This window comes from Hydra viridissima, unplaced genomic scaffold (assembly GCF_058129835.1).
Source record: "Hydra viridissima isolate aposymbiotic clone 2 unplaced genomic scaffold, HvirCarnegie_v1 scaffold_10, whole genome shotgun sequence".
In the NCBI taxonomy this organism is placed as follows: Eukaryota; Metazoa; Cnidaria; class Hydrozoa; order Anthoathecata; family Hydridae; genus Hydra; species Hydra viridissima.
Genome location: NW_028324309.1, coordinates 5123093 through 5142331, shown reverse-complemented (window position 1 = coordinate 5142331; position 19239 = coordinate 5123093). Strand labels below are relative to the sequence as shown.

The 19239-nt window shown below is 28.6% G+C and overlaps 1 protein-coding gene and 1 pseudogene across 3 annotated transcripts in view; one reads left to right on the top strand and one right to left on the bottom strand.

The window, feature by feature from the left end:
- Window positions 1-2866: 2866 nt before the first annotated feature.
- Window positions 2867-7005, top strand: LOC149882753 (uncharacterized). Of its 2 annotated transcripts, none has more exons than XM_090100905.1 (2): window positions 2867-3350; window positions 6900-7005. In XM_090100905.1, the coding sequence occupies exons 1-2, from the start codon at window positions 2975-2977 to the stop codon at window positions 6977-6979; spliced, it is 456 nt and encodes a 151-aa protein (XP_089957031.1). In that variant the 5' UTR covers window positions 2867-2974; the 3' UTR covers window positions 6980-7005. The 2 variants fall into 2 exon arrangements, 1 of the variants encoding a protein (XP_089957031.1); XR_016456562.1 differs by lacking the exon at window positions 2867-3350 and adding an exon at window positions 5757-5840 and having other exon boundaries at window positions 6900-7004.
- A 187-nt stretch (window positions 7006-7192) lies between these two features.
- The window catches only part of LOC145193443 (uncharacterized), a 28488-nt pseudogene continuing 16441 nt past the window's right edge, over window positions 7193-19239 (bottom strand). The window contains exons 19-31 of the transcript XR_016456566.1: window positions 18988-19159; window positions 18791-18889; window positions 18441-18629; window positions 16014-16140; window positions 15605-15760; window positions 15052-15194; window positions 14413-14698; window positions 14058-14231; window positions 12953-13018; window positions 12613-12839; window positions 11669-11832; window positions 9957-10100; window positions 7193-7629 (exon numbers count right to left, since the gene is read on the bottom strand). The product of XR_016456566.1 is annotated as an uncharacterized LOC145193443 (transcript). The remainder of the gene's footprint in view (window positions 7630-9956; window positions 10101-11668; window positions 11833-12612; window positions 12840-12952; window positions 13019-14057; window positions 14232-14412; window positions 14699-15051; window positions 15195-15604; window positions 15761-16013; window positions 16141-18440; window positions 18630-18790; window positions 18890-18987; window positions 19160-19239) is intronic.

Sequence of the window (19239 nt, the reverse complement as noted above, 5' to 3'; positions counted from 1 at the left end):
AGATAAAATGTCTATTTAAATGCACAAAAAGAAATGTAATTGATCTGGCAAATAATGATAAAGAGTTTTGCATGGAAATAAAGAACGGAAAACATTATTTAAAAAGAAATCATCAATATTTTTATCAAGTTCAACTACAAATGTTAATTTCAAATATTCATATTTGTTATTTTATCATGTATGATGATGAAGCCAGTCTAATTGGAAAGATTTATGTTGATAAAGAATTCCTCACTTAAAACTTAAACAAAGCAAGAGATTTTTTTATTTTAGCGATATTGCCTGAACTCCTTGCTAAATGGTATTCTAGAAATCATAATACTTTTGTAAATATTGGGGCATTAGAACAAAGTAGCAATTTTGAAACAATATGTACTTGCAGTGAAATCAAAGAGTGTATTATAATTAAATGTTTTGATTTAACTTGCGTTATAAAAACCTATCATCTTAATTGTCTTGGACTCACAAGCAAATCAATGTTTTAAAAAAAGTTATATTGAAAATTTTGTATTTTATTAGTGTATAGAGAGTTAAGTAAAGAAGAATAGTAGTTTAAAGCTTCCTACATTTTCTCTTTAAAACTTACTATATTTTCTGTTCTAAATAATGTATATATTATGTACTACATACGTGCATACATAAATACACATACATACATACATACATACATACATACATACATACATACATACATACATACATACATACATACATACATACATACATACATACATACATACATACATACATACATACATACATACATACATACATACATACATACATACATACATACATACATACATACATACATACATACATACATACATACATACATACATACATACATACATACATACATACATACATACATACATACATACATACATACATACATACATACATACATGTAAACTTTGTTTTTAACTATGTACTTTTAAAATACTGTGTTGTTTCCTGGGATCTATCAGCTCATTTTGCAAACCTTTAACAAGTAAAAAATAGGTAAAATATAATATTTATTTTTTAGAAAATATTAACGTAGAACGTGAGTGTTCAGTCTTGAACTTTATGTTTAATGGGAATTATCTAAATTGATCTTATTATACGTTTGTTATTCTACTTTTCTCAGCTTAAGTGGTACGCATATTTATCTTTTTTTTTTTTTTTTTTTTTTCTTTTTTTCAAAAAAAACTATTTATTTGAAGTACTTTATAAAGGTAATTGCTCTGGCCGCTTTTAGTGATTACATCACATCCGCCTCAAATAATATGCGAATACAATTAATAGTAATAAACCCACATCATTGTTACATTTCAATTCAATCCTTCATAAATGTTACAGTTCAATTAAATATTATCCATTAAAGTGTCATGAAAAGGACTTGCCCACTTGGTCTGGAGTATTATCATCATATGACATTCGGCTAATAGGTGGCAACTTACATTCGGGACTTTTCCTTCACCGTAATGTTTTGGTGAAATCTTTTATAATTTTCTTCACTAAATGCGCCTTGATTATCTTGATGAAAAAATAATTGGCAAGGAAGGAAGTAAATTTTCCATGACATACAGCAGTCAAGATTGTGAAATGCATCGAGTAAAGTCTGAATACCATATGGTATTCATATGGTATGGTGCTAATATTAGCATTTAACGACGCGGTCATCCAGGAACTTCAGGATTTGGCTTAAAGCCTTACATGCATATAATTCTGTTACACTCAATTCTTCGTTTTATCCTGGTGCTAAACGAAAACACCTTCTTTCTACTTAGCTGAACTGAGTTTTGTACAAATGGAAACAAGGTACTGAAAGCCTGCGTGGCTTAATATGTAAAAGAGGGAGTTAAATGTCAAAGACTTTTATGTGGATCAAATTTATGCTGCCTTTTGCGGATTTAAAGATTTTCTTTTATACACAAGCCAGAGTAATTTAAAGATTATACCTTACATTCTTAATAGCAAGCCAACCAGGGGAAAGCAACTTGAATGCTTTCCTCTGGTGGGCTTCAAACTTAATAGCCTGAAGCACCACGATCATTTTATAGTAGGTCACATTTAAGTGACCATTGAGTGCTACTGGTGAATTTGACGTTCCATCGTGAAACAGAACCTTTCAATTTCTGAATGAAGAGTTGGTAGAAAGCGGCACTCTAACGCTAAAATACCTGGGAAATGCTTGTAATAATGATTAACCAGTGAAATACGGTATGTATGTAAGTGCGGTATGATTGTATAAATGTATTATGCGTAAATGCGATATAATTGATATGTGAAACATGATAATTGTTCTTTAATAAGAACCATGTTTTTCAATAAAGTCTTTACACCGATAATATTAAATAATGTAGGACATGGAGTAAATTAGCAACAAGGAAATGTTTATTGCTTCAGTCTCTTCCGCAGACACTTTTGCAGTAATATATCGATTGACTTACTAATCGCACAATATAAATATTCTGGTGTCAAGTAAACAACTTAGATATTAATATTTTCGTATTAAATAAACAACTTCAAATTAAAGCATCATGTTTTTGATAGCACGTTGTAAAAAGTAAATTTTTTGGGATCCTAAACTCTAAAAAATTGATCCCTGTGCGACGAGGATTTTGCTTTTTAGAAGAAAACTGTTTCAGATTCCTGTTTCCTGCTTTTTTTTTTTTTATTTTAAAAACTTATATTTTTAAGTACTTCCTTAAACAAAGGTTACTTTTTTTTTTGATTTATTTTGTTATACGATATTGCCTAAAGACAGTCCTATTAAAATATATTAACTAAATTTTTACATGATTGTTTTAAGCGTTACTATAAACAAAAGTTAAAATAAGGTTCTACAATGTCTATTACGGATTTACAGTATAATTTCCCAAGAGTATGTTCTTCTGTATTGATACTCAGACATTGATTTCTTTTGCTATTTTAAAAAGTTGATGAATATATCTTTAAATCTCTTTAGTATTTAATTTTTTTGACAATGTTTTCAAAACAACTCTGCTGTCTTTTTTTACTTTGCATTGAAATCATATTGGTTATGGAGAGTATTGTGCTGATATCACTCGGAGCAAAAATTACGGGTGTTGGTGTAATGATTGCTGGAATAATTCTATTACCGGTAGCTACTGTACTTTTAGTGGGTCATGTATGTGTATACTTCAGAAACAAACCTGGTGAACTTGGAATGCAACTCTTTTACACCTCAAACGAGCAAACAGAAGATGGAATTAACTCAAATTTAGGGCTAAATGCGAATCAGATTTTCTCCAGCGCAAATCTATCACCAAGTGTTCATCAAAACCGATTCACTTCAATTTATCAGTTTGCAAATCCTGAAAATATATCTCAAAAGGAATGTAAGTTTATGATAAATATAATATACTTCAAAACATGATAATTAGATATTTGCAAAAACTTTATAAAAATTGTAATAATTAAAAAAATAGTTACTATAAAAATCTAATATCTACGATTAAAAATTGAATTTTTTAATCTACTTTTAAACAACTAAAATACAAATCAGTAAATTACTTCATAAGAATGTTTATATTGCAAACTTTCAAACCAAAAGAATATTTAATAATGTGTTTTTAAAGTAGTTAACATCCAACTTGATTTTTTTTTTCAGATTATTTAATGTCTCTAAAATTATTATGTGTATGATAACATTTTCTTCAAAGGTAAAATAATTGAATACAAAAGAAAAAGAAAAAACAAAACAAAAGAAAAGAAAAAAAAAAAAAGAAAAGTATCTTAGAGCATGTCTCAGCTGAACTTTTAGCTGACTCAGCTGACTGAACTTTGACTTCGCTACCGACCCTTGGTTTTTCTTAAATCTTAATGGTAATTTCAAAATTTTATTCAATCAGCCTTTGCATACTGAAAAGTCTAAATCACGTATAAATGACTTAAGCAAATAAAACACAGGACATTTTTTGTGAATGAAGAATTTTTTTTAAGGAAATGGTAATGCATTCGATTGGATGGGGTTTTTTTTTATTTACACAAATAATGCAACTTCATTTACAAATTCCTTTTTGATTATTAGTGATAGTCGTCAATGACATAAGAAATGAAAAATGTCTATTGTTTATATTATTTAGGGGAGAACGTTCTTATTTAATAGAATGCTTTTAGACCAAATTGCTGTTTTATGTGGTGACTTTAGGGTGGGCTCTTTACTAATTTTTGAAGCATTTTTTTTAGCAGCAGATTGAACCTTTATTTTCTAGTTCAATTTAATACATTATCATAATTATAATCATTATAATGGTTTTATATAATTATTATAATGCTTTTATGGCGTTTAGATAAGTTATAGAACGGTTTCACAGTTTTATAATTTTAATTTTGCAGTTGAAGTAGATGGAATTTCAATATTTTGTTCATAACTTTGTTAATGATTTTGTTTATAACATTTTTTACTTGATTAATTAACTCTGATGAAAGGATGAAAGTTTTTCCCGTAAATTCTTGATTTACCAAACTCAACACATGCTTGTATAATTCGATCCAAAATTTTTTTAAATTCACGCTTAACAGATCAATTACTTAATCAAAGATATTTTTTATGAAAATCTCATTTTAAATTTCTTAAAAATAGATTTGAGAGCAAAATATTAGATGGAATGTTTCGTTGTTACATTCTAATTTTCATCCGAAATGCTTGTTTTTCTGATTCTTTTATCCGAAACCTAGTTAATAAATCTATTTCATTCCATATATATTTGGACAAATTAGATTGATAACAAAAATCAATAGCAGTTCTTCATCAAATGATATAAAGTTAAAAAACTTTAAAAGTTTCCTACAAAGTGAGTTAATAAAACTTATTCTCAAAAAAAGTAAACATCACTAAATATATTTGCTAAACCAATAGTTTCGTAAGAATATTAACATGACACTGCAAGCAGTTTCAAATGCCAAATCATGAAAGCTTTTTGCTGTGATGCATTAATGAATATGTTTGAAATATCTCAAACGTATTCGTTAATGCATCACAATTAAGTTGGTTAGGAGATTAAAATGTCTATTACCCTAGTTGACTGATCTTACAGATCCTACAAGAATCCTATGGGTTGAGTTGCACAAGTCCCTGCAAGACCTATAAGCATCCTTTTGAAGGATCTTGTAGGATTTAAAAGAATTGTTATAGGATAAGGTAAGATCTAAAAGAATATTTTAAAAGATCTTGAAGGATCAAAATAGGATTCTCATAGGATGCTGTAGGCTATTTAATTTTAGATTCGTAATAGGTAAGTTTAAGTTGGAATTAATATTTTCTTATTGAAATAAAATTTCATTCTGTGTAAAATAAATTTTGCACATATTAAAAACTAAATAAATAGTATAGCAGATATTGTTTTTTTTTTAGTACATGTACTAAACAAAATGTAAACGTTTTTATAGATTTAAACAGGATATACCTTGTTATAACAAATGAAAATGAATTTTTATAACGAAATTGTTAAAAAAGCGCGTTTCTTAATTTCTCCTTTAATTATTTGAGTGAAGTTAAGAAACGCGCTTTTTTTTCATTTGTGAAAAAAAGTATATTTTACAGAATTAACATTAACAAAACAACTTTTCTGTTTTTACTTACGATCTTACGAATCCTTTAGGATATCCTAAAGGATAATATAAGAATATTGCCATCCTACAAGACTTATAAGTTTTCTGTAAGATAGTCAACTAGGGTAATGTTAATTCTGTAAAATATACTTTTTTTCACAAATGAAAAAAAAGCGCGTTTCTTAACTTCACTCAGATAATTAAAGGAGAAATTAAGAAACGCGCTTTTTTAACAATTTCGTTATAAAAATTTCATTTTCATTTGTTATAACAAGGTATATTCTGTTTAATCTATAAAAACGTTTACATTTTGTTTGGTACATGTACATGTTTAGTACATGTACTAAAAAAGAACAATATCTGCTATACTATTTATTTAGTTTTTAATGTGCAAAATTTATTTTACATAGAATGAAATTTTATTTTAATAAGAAAATATTAATTCCAACTTAAACTTACCTATTACGAATCTAAAACTAAATAGCCTACAGCATCCTATGAGAATCCTATTTTGATCCTTCAAGATCTTTTAAAATATTCTTTTAGATCTTACCTTATCCTGTAAGAATTCCGTTAAACCTAACAAGATCCTTCAAAAGGATGCTTATAGGTCTTGCAGGGACTTGTGCAACTCAACCCATAGGATTCTTGTAGGATCTGTAAGATAAGTCAACTAGGGTAACAAAACAACTTTTCTGTTTTTACTTACGATCTTACGAATCCTTTAGGATATCCTAAAGAATAATATAAGAATATTGCCATCCTACAAGACTTATAAGTTTTCTGTAAGATAGTCAACTAGGGTAGAGTTACTGTTCTTTCAAAATATCCATTTAAATGGATATTTAAATGGAAATTACAATGTAAAGATCATAATAAGATTTGGCTTCCTAATATTTTCAAGATTTAACCTGAAGAATAAAAAAATTTCAGTTTTTTTTTTCTAGAAAATTCTTTTTAAAGTTTGAAAATTCTAAAAATGTTTTAAAAATGTGTTGTAAAATTTCTTTTTCTTAATTGAATTAGATATTTAACTCAATTTAGCTTGATTGATTAATATAATCCGCTTTTGTTTTTGGTCCATAAAATAAAGCTCAAAAATTAATCATAAAATTTTTAAAAAACTCGAAAATAAACCTTGTAAAAGGTTTTCAAAGATTTTAAAGTTTTGTATAAAACACTTTCTAGGGCGTAACTCTTACTGTTAATTAAGATAATCGAGTACTTGTTTATAATTTAGATAATCGAGTATTTGTTTTTAATCTTACTGAAATATGCCCAGAATTTCTAATTGAAAAATTTTCGTGGTAATATTTAAATTGATTTATTTTTAGGGCACTTATCTCTTCCTGTTTATACACTACCAACTTACGAAGAAGCAATGGCTTCTATCAAGGTGGAAAATTTTTTATGAACATTAAAGTGGTCCGATGCTCAAGATGTCAAATATATATATATATATATATATATATATATATATATATATATATATATATATATATATATATATATATATATATACTTATATGTTTATTTAAACTTATTTCACAAATAGCTAAAGGAAAATTTCTTATGCAAAAGTTTATTTTAAATTTAATAAGATATAAAAAAAACTCATGAACAAGACTTTATACCAGTTGATGACTCATTATAAAAAGTTGTAAATACGATTAGTAATTTTAATAAAGACATGCAATATAACTTTTTGACAATATTGTCTTTAATTTACACGCACCGTTAACATCCCCTGTATAAAAATGCTTAAAAAAATTCAAATTCAAATATTTAAATGTCATTTTACAACTTATTACACATTTTCCTTCAAAATAAAATCTTATTATTATCAAATCAAAGTCTTTTATTTTAGCTGCATATTTCTGCATTGAAGCTGTACTTGTTATTGTTATGATGAGCTCATCATCTTTATGTGAACTATTGAAAATTGAATTATAGTCTAAACACACTTTGAATGCAACCCACTTTGAATGCAACCCAATATTGGAGGATACATTACTTAGAAGTAACCAATGTAATTTGCTGACATTTGCACAAAAAGATAACTTCCTAAATCAATAAAATCATCTGTCAATTAAAAGAACTAAAAATAAATGAACGTCGAAAATAAGATATTTTAAGAAACTGAAATGAAAGCAAACTATGAACAATATCAATCAAGATATCATCTAGCCAGCCGAATGGGTTTGTCTAAGGTCTCATCTTTAGAATGTGTTGACAATTTAAAATAAAAGTTACTGTTAACAGAAACTGCATGACAAACTTTAGCAATCTTCTACATCCAGCTTTTTTAATGATAATTTCAAAATCAGGTTTAATACTTTTTAAAACATTTTTAAATGGCTTCTCTTATGCAACAGTTAATATTTTTTTATTATTATAATTGCTAGGAGAAGAGGAAGAATTTCTAACTTCATTTACATTTATTTTCTTTCTCCCTAAGTCATACCTGGGTATAGATGTATGTTTCGCATGTGTTCTCTTACGTAATTTTAATGTCATAGAAGAATAACTGGTACTTTCCTCACAGGGGGTTCTTCATGTACATTAATTGAATTAGTTATTTGCAGACAATGACTGTGCTCTTTTAAAATAATTGTAGAGAATAAGTCTTGATTTTCTTCTTAACACGGATTCGTGTTGGAAAAACTTCATCTGACTTCCAAATTCTACCATTAAGGGACACAACAGCATCAGTTGGTAATTGTAGAAGTTCCCAGCCAATCATGCTCCATAAGACTACCTTTGCGATCAATCTTAAAATTAATTTAACATCTTCCTAAAAAGTTACTGTGTTTATAATGACTAGAGATCTTTTAATTATTTTTTATCATTGCCTTTTTGCGTTTATTTTGTGCAAAACAAATATTATCCACTATAACATGAACTGCAATACGGGAAGCCATTCTTTCTTTAATTTGGACTGCATTACCTTTTCAAATGCCAATATTATTACTAATAAAATTAGGATTATTATCATTAGGAGCTAAAGTTGAAAAAAGTTGCGCTTCGTTGCCAAACATTAGAAAAAAAGGGTTTGAATTTAGTAGATTGTACACATATGTGGAGACTAAAAAAGAATGATTCTAGTAATATATGCTAATTGTCGATGGTTTTATTTGCTACTTTTGATAGAGCTCTCTTAATGATCTGATTAGTTCTCTCATCTTGTCCAATTATTTGCGGATGATAAGGAGAGCTTATTAAATGGTAAGTATTTAAGGTAGAAAACATTTACAAACTTTCTACCTTGGTCTGAACGAATCTTTTTTGGAAGCTAAATAGATAAAATAAAGTAGTAGTACACTTAGAAGCAACAAAAGCAGACTTTCTGGTATTGAAAAAGCTTCAATATACCTACTCTAAAGGTCACTAACAATTAAATATATTTGTTACTTTGAGTTGTAAGAGAAAGGAAACCAATAAGGTCTACACCTAAAAATTTCCGCAATCGATTGACCTATTTTCACAATTGATTTTTCTATGCGTTGACTTTTGTCAAATCCTTTTGCCCATTTGGGAATATTAGAAACTAAATACTCTTATTTAGGCATTAAAGAGTACTTTTTAGCTTAATTCTGGTGTTATCAAGACCAACATAAGCTCCATGATTAGAATCATGCATATCTCTGAAAGCAAGCTTCTTTACTTCATCTATTGATAGAGCTTGAGGCTTATGAAAAGCGCTTACTTAGTGCAACTTTCCATCTAAAAGAAAAGAGTTAAATAGATGTCAAATGTGCCACAATCAACCAGCACAGGTTATGGCTAAATTTTTAATTCAAAATAGATTTTAATGATAAAACTTGTAGCATTTATACATAATGTTATATGTAACAAATCTGTAAAAGCTTATCTTAAAATAAACTCAAAACCAAAAACCCGATAATTTTCAAAATGTTAATATATATTAAAAAATAAAAAACTCTTAGCATATTTTAAGAATGTTTTATGCTGCTGCTAGCTAAAAAAGCCTGTGATTATTTGCAAGCATTAAAAAAATGGTTTAAACTTAGTAGAAGATGATCTATGCTGTTTCAAGCATATTTCAGAAATGGTTTATACTTTTTAAAGCTAAAACCTTTCTTAATTGTCCAATCATAAATATATTGTTTAACACCTGCAACTGAATAATCGTGATCCGCCATTTTGCATTTTAAAGGAATATTAGTTGAATGGAAATAAACAAAGCTCAAGTTAAAATAAGTTTTTTTGTGGAAATGTAAAGCGAAGATAATTGGGTATTTAAGTAAATAACATCTCTGCAGTCTCTAAAACTAAAAGCTAATTTTCTTCTCATGAGTTTTAACTTTAAAATTAATTTGAGAAATAAAAACGTTTTTGTATTGAGATAATTTAAAAAAATATTTCTCTACCTTGCAAAAGATTGTCAGTATTCCGTGCGGATAGGGCGTCTTATTCTTGAATATCGAGGCTCTCAATCGGAATAAATCTACCGCTAACGCTTGCAAAATCATCTTTAATATAATTATGTGCTTCATTGTACGTCACGCAGATGACTAAAAAGAGAAAGAAACCGATCCACTTTAGGTTTCAACGAAAGTCACAAATAAGTTTTAAGAAGGTGAAACAAACTCAGTATTAGCTGCTCAATTTAGTTGAATGTTGATATTGTTAAGACAAACTGTCGAAAGAGGGGCGTTCCTTGCGTGAAAATAAATCAACCTTTCAAGAATTTTTAAAACTAGACATGAAAGTAATAGAAAACGAAAGTGAAATAAATAAATCTGTATACTAAAGAGTCCGAAGTCTAATTTTCGAGGTTAAGTTTTTTAAATCTCAATCTCACCATATAACAAAAGCTGTTATGTAACAAAAATTCACCACATGCTAAGGAATTGATATTGCCGCAATTTTTGAAGTTACGGAAAATAAAATTCCATGCTTAAATAGATTGCAGTCTCCAGTACAGCAGTGAGTAAAACATTCAAGCTTAATTAATGGTGTTTTTGGTGTGACTAATCATTTTTGGATAAAGTGATGCGCATATTGAATGAGACAAAGTACTACCTATTGAATGAATTTAATAAAGTATTATTTACAGCTCAGCAGAAGAATGCTGCAGTCCCTTACTTTTATCCCCATGGGTAATGAGTATTATTTACAGACTTTTGTACTGCAATATTTTACTTAAATAAAAATAACTAAATGTAATATTCTAAAATGAGAAAGTTCTACTTTTATTGAAATTTAATTAGAGTTAAAACGTTTAAAGTTAAAAATATTTTTTGTGTGGTCTTTATGTATGTATCTATATAAATACATTTACAATTAATAAACTAATTTGAAAAATGATTGAATTAAATAGCTTTATTTTTAATTCTTTTATGTTTGTCCCATTCAATGAGACATACTTAATGAATGGGACAAATGTCATGCTCCAATAAAACTCTCTTTTTACCAATAGCCAAATGCAAATCCAATATTTTTGTTTTATTATATCATTGAGCAAGAGTCGGTGGTTATCAAACATATTTAAATATATATATTAAACAATTTAATCTACGTTTAAAAAGCATTTTGCAAAAACTGTCCCATTCATTAAGGTTTTCCCCTACGTTTGAATTGTTGTTTTTAATCTACGTTTTAATTTTTGGTTTTTTCTTAAATAGGCAAATTTGAGTTACGATTAACGCATCCCCCGTTAATTGCTGTATAATCAGTTTTTTGAATGCTTAAAAAAGGGTGGGTTTTTTTATTCCTCTAAGGGGGTAATATTTAGATGCAAATAACTAATAGTAGCTTTATTTGAATCTTAGCTTTGTATGAAATTAAATAGTAAATATTTAATTTCATACAAAGCTAAGATTCAAATATCTTCACAAAATATCTTTTTACGTTAACTTTATTTCTTTAATATCGTTCCGATATTTTTATCCATTTTTATTGCATCGGTTTGGTGACATTACTTTGAAACGTTAATATCAACATTTTCATCCCTAATAGAATATCAAACATTTAAGTCTAAATTTTAATGCCGCAAAACAATAACGCACTTATTTCAATATAAAATATTTACTTTCCATGACAAAACTTTATCTTCAGTAAAAAATTATTTTATTCTTACGAAGCCGCATCAACAGAATCTATCAAAGCGGTGAGAAAATCCTGTTACGCAGCGCATGGTACGCTGGATCTTTTAATGGTGGTCAGCATTTTGTTGACGTTGCTAATTTGTTGTGCTAACTCGCGTGGTTGGATGCGTTCACTAGTGGTAAGAACCAGTAACATCTAAAATGCAATAAAAAAAAAATAACTAAGATATGGTTTTTAAGAAAATAAACAAACGTGACGAAAAGAAGACAAATCAAAGAAAAAAACGTAAAACAAACTTTGTTAAACTACTCTATTCTACTCTCTTTCGAACGAGAGAAAATTACCCAAATATAACACACAAAAATAATAGAAACAAAATAAAATATAATGATACAGAGAAGGCAAGTTGGAAATTTCTACAACTCCACGTGAAAAGCGACCATACATACATACATACATACATACATACATACATACATACATACATACATACATACATACATACATACATACATACGTACGTACGTACGTACTTACATCACTGATCTCTATAATAACTGGATAGCGCATCTCTAATATCAAAATTCACGCCAAAATCGCCAGATTGGAAAGCCCCAGAACAATGAAATCTGATATGTGCGATAAAGCGATAAGCCGAAAAACAGAACTTAAAGCTTACGGGATTAAAATTTTTGGGGCTTTCCAATATGGCGATTTTGGCGTCAAAAAATAAGAAGTTTTGCTCGGAGTTGCGCTATCCAGTTATTATAGAGATCAATGACTTAAATACATACATACATACATACATACATACATACATACATACATACATACATACATACATACATACATACATACATACATGCATGCATACATACGTAGAGAAGTTGTAGCATAAAAGAAAATAAAAATAAAACAATTGGAAACGCTCAAACATAAAGACTGATAAAACCAAAAGCATGATAAACAATCAACCTTTTGTAGATGATTCCATGAACTCGAATCAGTTGTAATACCCCGATCTATTTCGGACTTTCTGCTAGCATTTACTGCAAGAGAATGTAAATATTTAATATATTGCGGCAACTTTACACCACGCTCTTTTTCAACGATGTCGTTAAACAATTGACGAAAATGATAAATGTTGTCGCGCTTTTGCTCCTTGAAAATGCGTTCAGCTTTTTCCACATAACTCTTCGCATCTAAAGGTGGGTAACCAGAATGTATAGAGCCTTGTATAAACTTATACCCTAATTTTGTATACCGAATGTATACCGTTCATTAGCACAAGATCAGTAAAAAGAAAAGCGCATACATTTTTCCGCTCTATCTCTCCAATAGTAAATATCTTGTCGTTCTTCTAAAGTCATATTATGAAGCGCTGAAATCAAGATAAATACATGCTCATAATTAAGAGAATAGCGTTTAATCACGAGATTTTTCATAATAAACAGAGACTATCTTTACAATAGATAGAGATTTTAGATTGACATTAAATTAACAATTTATATAAATTAACAATTAATATTAGGCTAATAAATGAACTTTGAGATCAAAATACGCATTTGTTATCACTCTTATTTATCAGCGTCGACGATTTTATAACAATTGTATTTATAGATTATAATTTTCTGCACACCAACATAAAGTAGACTAAAGACTCAAAAGTCTCGAAACCTCCAGCACTGTTTAAGGATTTAGAGAAAGCTAGCAAACAAAAAACACCAATCCTTAATTTTATATTAAAACCGGAGCTAGAAAACCATTTTATCTATATAAATCGCAAATTTTAGAACTGCCACCTTGTTAGCCACCTACTAATAGAGCAGTTTTAGGACATCACCATTATCTTATCAGTTCCAGATCAGATCAATTTAAAAGCATTAATGCACACTTTGAAACAAATAAAAGTTTTATATTAGAACAAAAAAAGGGAACCTCTTGAAGGTCTGCAGATTCGGAAATTATTTCATTTTTCAATTGAAAAGTTTGTGAAACATCACAAGAAATGGCAGCATATAGTAAAATAACAAGAACTATATTGGAAAACAGCAGAGATCAGAAAATTAGGGAGTTTCAAGTAAATATATAACTTTCGAAATCAATATTAAAGAAAAAAAATAATATTAACAAAAAAAAACAAAACCTTAAAAAAACTTTCTACTTTATCTAATGTAAAAAATTTCATAGTTGAGGTACCACCACCTCTACTAGCTGTGAGTTGACTTTAGATTTTTAATAAGTAACTAATTCCTTCATAAACGTACATTTGACCAACTAAGTATAAACATTGATACCAATATTTTACTTTAAGAGTTGTACCTTTCAAAAGTAAAACTTTGGAAAAGAATGTTTTCACCAACTAACAATTATGCACCAATGGCAAATAGAAATCTATTTTAAAAATACAAAACGCTTACAGCTTTTATGTATCCAGTCATCTATGAAGTTTACATGATTTAAATAAGACTTCTTTTGACTTAAATATGCTTCTTTAGCGCTATTTATGTACTTTAGGGCTGAGTGAAAACCATCTGCCATTGTTTGGTATCTTGAAAGAACATTATTTTGCTGCTCGCATGTACTGTGGGATTCTGTCAAAACATATGACAAAAGCTCAATCACAAAGTTTTTATCAAAGCATTTTGATTGGTAAATCACAGTACTTTTTTTTTTAAATCTTACAAAATAAACTAATAAATCTTATAAAAAAGTCTTATAAATAATAAAAGCTATATAAAATAAACAAAAGGGATATAAATGAACACTGCTTACCTTCATTAGGAATTTTTTCATGCTTAGAAGCACCAGCAGCTGTTGAACGCCTTTTTGCGTCTTGATTGTATACTTCAAATTCCTCAAACTTATGATATTCCCAAGGTGTTGCATTTTTCAAAAAATTAATTGTCTCTTGGCTACGAAGGTTTACACGTGGAAAAGGATCATAAGCAAGTTTGTGAAAGTACAACTCTTCTTCAGTTGGTACAGTAGCTCGTTTTTCAATGCTGGATGTTGTTTTTGAAGATACTTCACCTTGAACACGCGAAGATTCTTTATCAATCTAAAGCAAAAATAAGTTAAAACAAATACAAGTTTTATATTAGAACAAAAAAAAATCTCACAGTCTACTACCTTTACCTAATAACTTAAGCCAGAGTAATTTTATTTACCACCATTAACTGAGTATTGCTTATCAAGTTTTATTATTACAATATTATTTGAATGTCTTTATAAAACTAGTTTGATTTATTTTAGTTTACTACTTTTCTAATAAAACTGCTAAATATTTGATTTTATAATTTCTTTAAAAAAAGACTTTTTCCACCAGGTAGAATTTTGAAATAAATTATATTTTTCAAACTTTTTTTTATGAGAATGTCTATAGCATTAGTTTATTGAATAGAAAAAAGTTACATTTCCTGTGGACACATCTAATTCTGCAACTTCAGCATTGATGGTTGCTGTATTGCTGTCCAAGTCTTCTATCTCTGGAACATGTTTCTTTGCTGCACTTAAGCCCAATGAATCATAGAAGTTTAAACTCAGACAAATTGTTCCTTAAAAAGACAAGATTCTTTATAGTTTTTGATATGGGTTTTCATATCTAACATCTTTTTATCTTTCTATCTTTATTCTTATCTTATCTTATATTATATATCTTATCTATCTAATCTATCCAATCCATCTAATCTATCTAATCTATCTAATATATGTTATGTATTTATCTTATCTATCCTATTGACAAAAAAAAATAACAAAAAATTATTTTTAAACAAGTGTAATTACCTACTTTAAAAATATCTATATTATTCAGATAAATATATAAAGTAATAACCATATTCCAATAAAGAAAAAGTGTCTGATTAAAGTCCTCTTAAAATGCTAACCTTTATCATTACATACATATACTATATGTTCTGTTATGTGTATCTGCATTATGTGCTCAGATTAGCATTGAAAAGCTTACCATTAAATTTATAGTTTTTTGAAAATATACTGACATCATAATTCATTCCCAGGCAAGCTTGTACTTTTGGATCTACCACTCCATAAACACAAAATTGGTGAATGGTAATAAAAGATGCAGCAGCATCAAGAAGAATTCCAGGTAAATCAATTAATGCTAAGACCAATAAAAGCATAATAGATTTTACACAACTTCTAGTGAAATAAATTGTCTTTTAAAACAAAAGAAAACGCTCATACATTTAAAATTATTTTATTCCAACTTCATATTGCAATTCCATAAAATAATTTTGCAGAATATCAATCTTCTTATAATGTTAAGCATAAAATCCTAATTCAATCTTTCATCATATTGTTAAAACTTTTCATGAAATTATAATGCTAACAACCCAATCAAAATAGAACATCACCTTTTGTTGCTTTTTCTGCAAAATCGAGAACTTTGTTGGCAGCATCTAATACAGCTTGTGCAATTTTTTCAAAATGTAAGGCTGCATCCAGAAGCGATTCGCCAATTTCTGATAGTCCAAGCATAATCTAAAAAATATGCATTTACATTGGGGTGCCTAACATAGAAACGATGAAAAGTTTTATTACTTAGAACCATTTGGATTGGAATTTGTTAAACTTGTGTTGCATTATTGAGTAAACAAGCAAATTTCATTTGAAATCGGCATAGATCTAGAGGTTGCTCAATGCATTCAAAGTTACTTACTGTGGTCCACAAGAAGCAATTAATGCATAAATACAATTCATCATTTTAAAGCATTCTAAAATCTATATTTAGTACAATTTACATTCAATAGTCTCTGTGCATCTTATTTAATATCCCATAATTTGTTGTCTACAACAAATGAATGTCATTTTAAAGAAAAAAAATTTGAAACTACTATATTTTCTTTATTTGACTTGGTTTAAGTTGATTAACAACTCAAGTGAAGCTGCAATTGACTGTATCCTACAAGTTAAATCAGAACATTAGAGATATTGAGCTATTCATATGTTGATAATAAAATACATGGTTGTAAAGAAGTAGCCCACTGTATGACTGACAATACTATATAGTAGTTTATTGATGAATGATTAGTAAAATAGTAGTTGAACTTATCAAGTGCATCACTACTTTCTATCATTTACCTTTAAAACTATTTTCCATAATAATTACATTCAGTCAGTGATGATATTATTTGATGGATATTATGATATTATTTGATGGATAATATAAAATGATCTGATTACACAGGAGTAAGACCATGAAAGTGCACACTAGAGTCCTGATATCACAAAGATATAATCAACCTAAGCCTGAAACATCAGGCTTAGGTTGAATATATCTTTGAAACAGAAAGTTTACCATATTGGTAGCAGTGATACAAGGGCTCTGCTTTAATACAACCACCAGCAACATGGGTGCACAAAACAATACTGATTATAAAAAAATATAAAGTAAAAAAAGCGAGTAAAAAAATACTGATTTTTGCATGAGATTACGTTCATTAGTTAATTTTTGCAGGCCTGTTTTTTGAATTGTTTGTAACCAGCAAAAGATTGTACAAACCAAGAGATTACCAAAAACTAATTGACCTATGAGTTTTTACTTTAGGTGCACCTAGTCAGAAAGAATGATATTTTCAACTCCCAAAAGTGCTCTAACATGCCAGAAAGATAGCTAAACTTATGTATTATACCAAAATAATGGTACTTTTTGAATGTAAAAATGTATGTAGAAAGTTGTGACAGATGCTATATTTAAAAAAAGTTGACCATCACTTGTATGGTGGAGCTGAGCAAACTCTTCTTGTACTGGTCTCCAACAAGGTGCTGGAGAAGCACTTGTTGAGCTTATGCAACTCAACCAAAATCCCAGAGTTCATCTTCATGCATTTTAAAACTATTATGTCAGGAAACAAAACTCTTCATAAGTGATTCAGAATTAAGGAAAGATTCACCTGTATATATCCAGAACAAGCCATATTAACACACCAAAACTCATAAATGATACTTCTGAACCTTCAATACAACTGATGTCAGATTTATAAAAATATAATCTAACCAAATTAGTTCATGTGTAACAGTATTAGTATGAATTACTATCTTTTATTAAATTTTTATGAATGCGCAAATGTGTGTAGAAAGATGTGGCAGATGCTATACTGAAAAAAGTTGACCATCGTTTTTGGTATGCTAGACCTGAATTGGCAACCCACTTCTAGTGATTGAAGATCACTAAAAGTGGGTCTCCAACAGTAGCAAATCGGCACTGGCTGCATACACAATGTGAAAAAATCAATCAACACGAACAATTTACAACAGTTATAAACATGAACAATTTTCAGATGTAAATTTTTAGACAAACTTAGAAGAACTGTTACTGGTGAGATATGACATATGACTTTGTTGTGACAAACTGTAACTCTCAAGATTGGAAAAAAAATTGGAGCATTTTAAGCAACCATTCTATGCTCACAAAAATGAACAACTCTTTGCTGTTTTATAATAATAATGCTAAAAAATGAAACAACATATTCAAAGTAAAAATAGAGAAAATAAAAGGTCAAAATACAATACAATGTGAAAATGGAGAAAAAACACTTTTTGGGTCACCTTAATGTATGCTTAGGAAATGTAAAGTAATAGATGAATACTGAAAAATGTGAAGTTCCTAAAGAAGTCAACTGCTCTAAAAATTGAAATATAATTCACAAAGATCTTACAGCTCTTACATTCTAATCTTATGTTAAAATCTTACGTTCCAGAAAAAATGCTTACCTACAATTGCACAAAAAAAAAAACTTAAAAAACATGCTAAAAATGTGTTAGAGAATATTTAAAACTACTTTTATTCCAAGTTGTTCTGCCTATGCAACAAACTTTGAAAATCCTTTACGGATCTCACACCCAGCAATGCAAATTATATTATTAATTATATTATAACTTCCATTTACAATTATCCCATGTGAGACAGCCAAACCAAACACCCAATACTGAAAAACATTCAGATTTCCATCCAAAGAATGGAATGCAAACTAAAGAAATTAAGTGAAACTTGAGTTTGACTGATAAACTGAAGCTAATAAAGTTGAGAATAACATTTTTTTGTTTGTTTAAAATACACATTAAATATCTCACAAATCAAATGCACTACCACTTAGATAATGAGAAATCTATGCAAAGAAAAATAAAATACCTTCACCACATTCATCAGAACAGCTGTTACTCATTGCATTTTTCTGTTCCTCAAGTTCCTTTGATCTTTTTCTCAATCTTTCCTTATATTGTTCAATATCTTAAAGAAACAATAGAATGTTGCTTTAAGCTCCATAAGGTCATGCAAAATAATATGAAACTTATCAAAATAAAAAAAGGTCTGGGTTTAAACTTTACCATTTTTCCAACCACGCACTTTATCAAATGCTTTTGTAACAGCAGCTTTTGATTTATCAACCTGTGCTCGAGCCTTAGCAAATACAGCTGCAGCTTTTTCTTTTGCACTTGATAAAGACCTTTTAATTGATTCAGTTATCTGCCGCAGATCAAACTGCAAACACCCTTTGAACTTAAAGCAAAATAAAATAACATGTAAAGTACAGCAAAGAAATAACTACCTTTTTTTTCCTACAGTAAAACAAATTAATC

Bases quoted from the DNA above. Each gene is read 5' to 3' on its own strand.
- LOC149882753 (XM_090100905.1), top strand. From the start codon at position 2,975: ATGTTTTCAAAACAACTCTGCTGTCTTTTTTTACTTTGCATTGAAATC. The intron at 3,351-6,899 runs GTAAGTTTATGA...ATTTATTTTTAG, and splicing joins AAATATATCTCAAAAGGAAT to GGCACTTATCTCTTCCTGTT.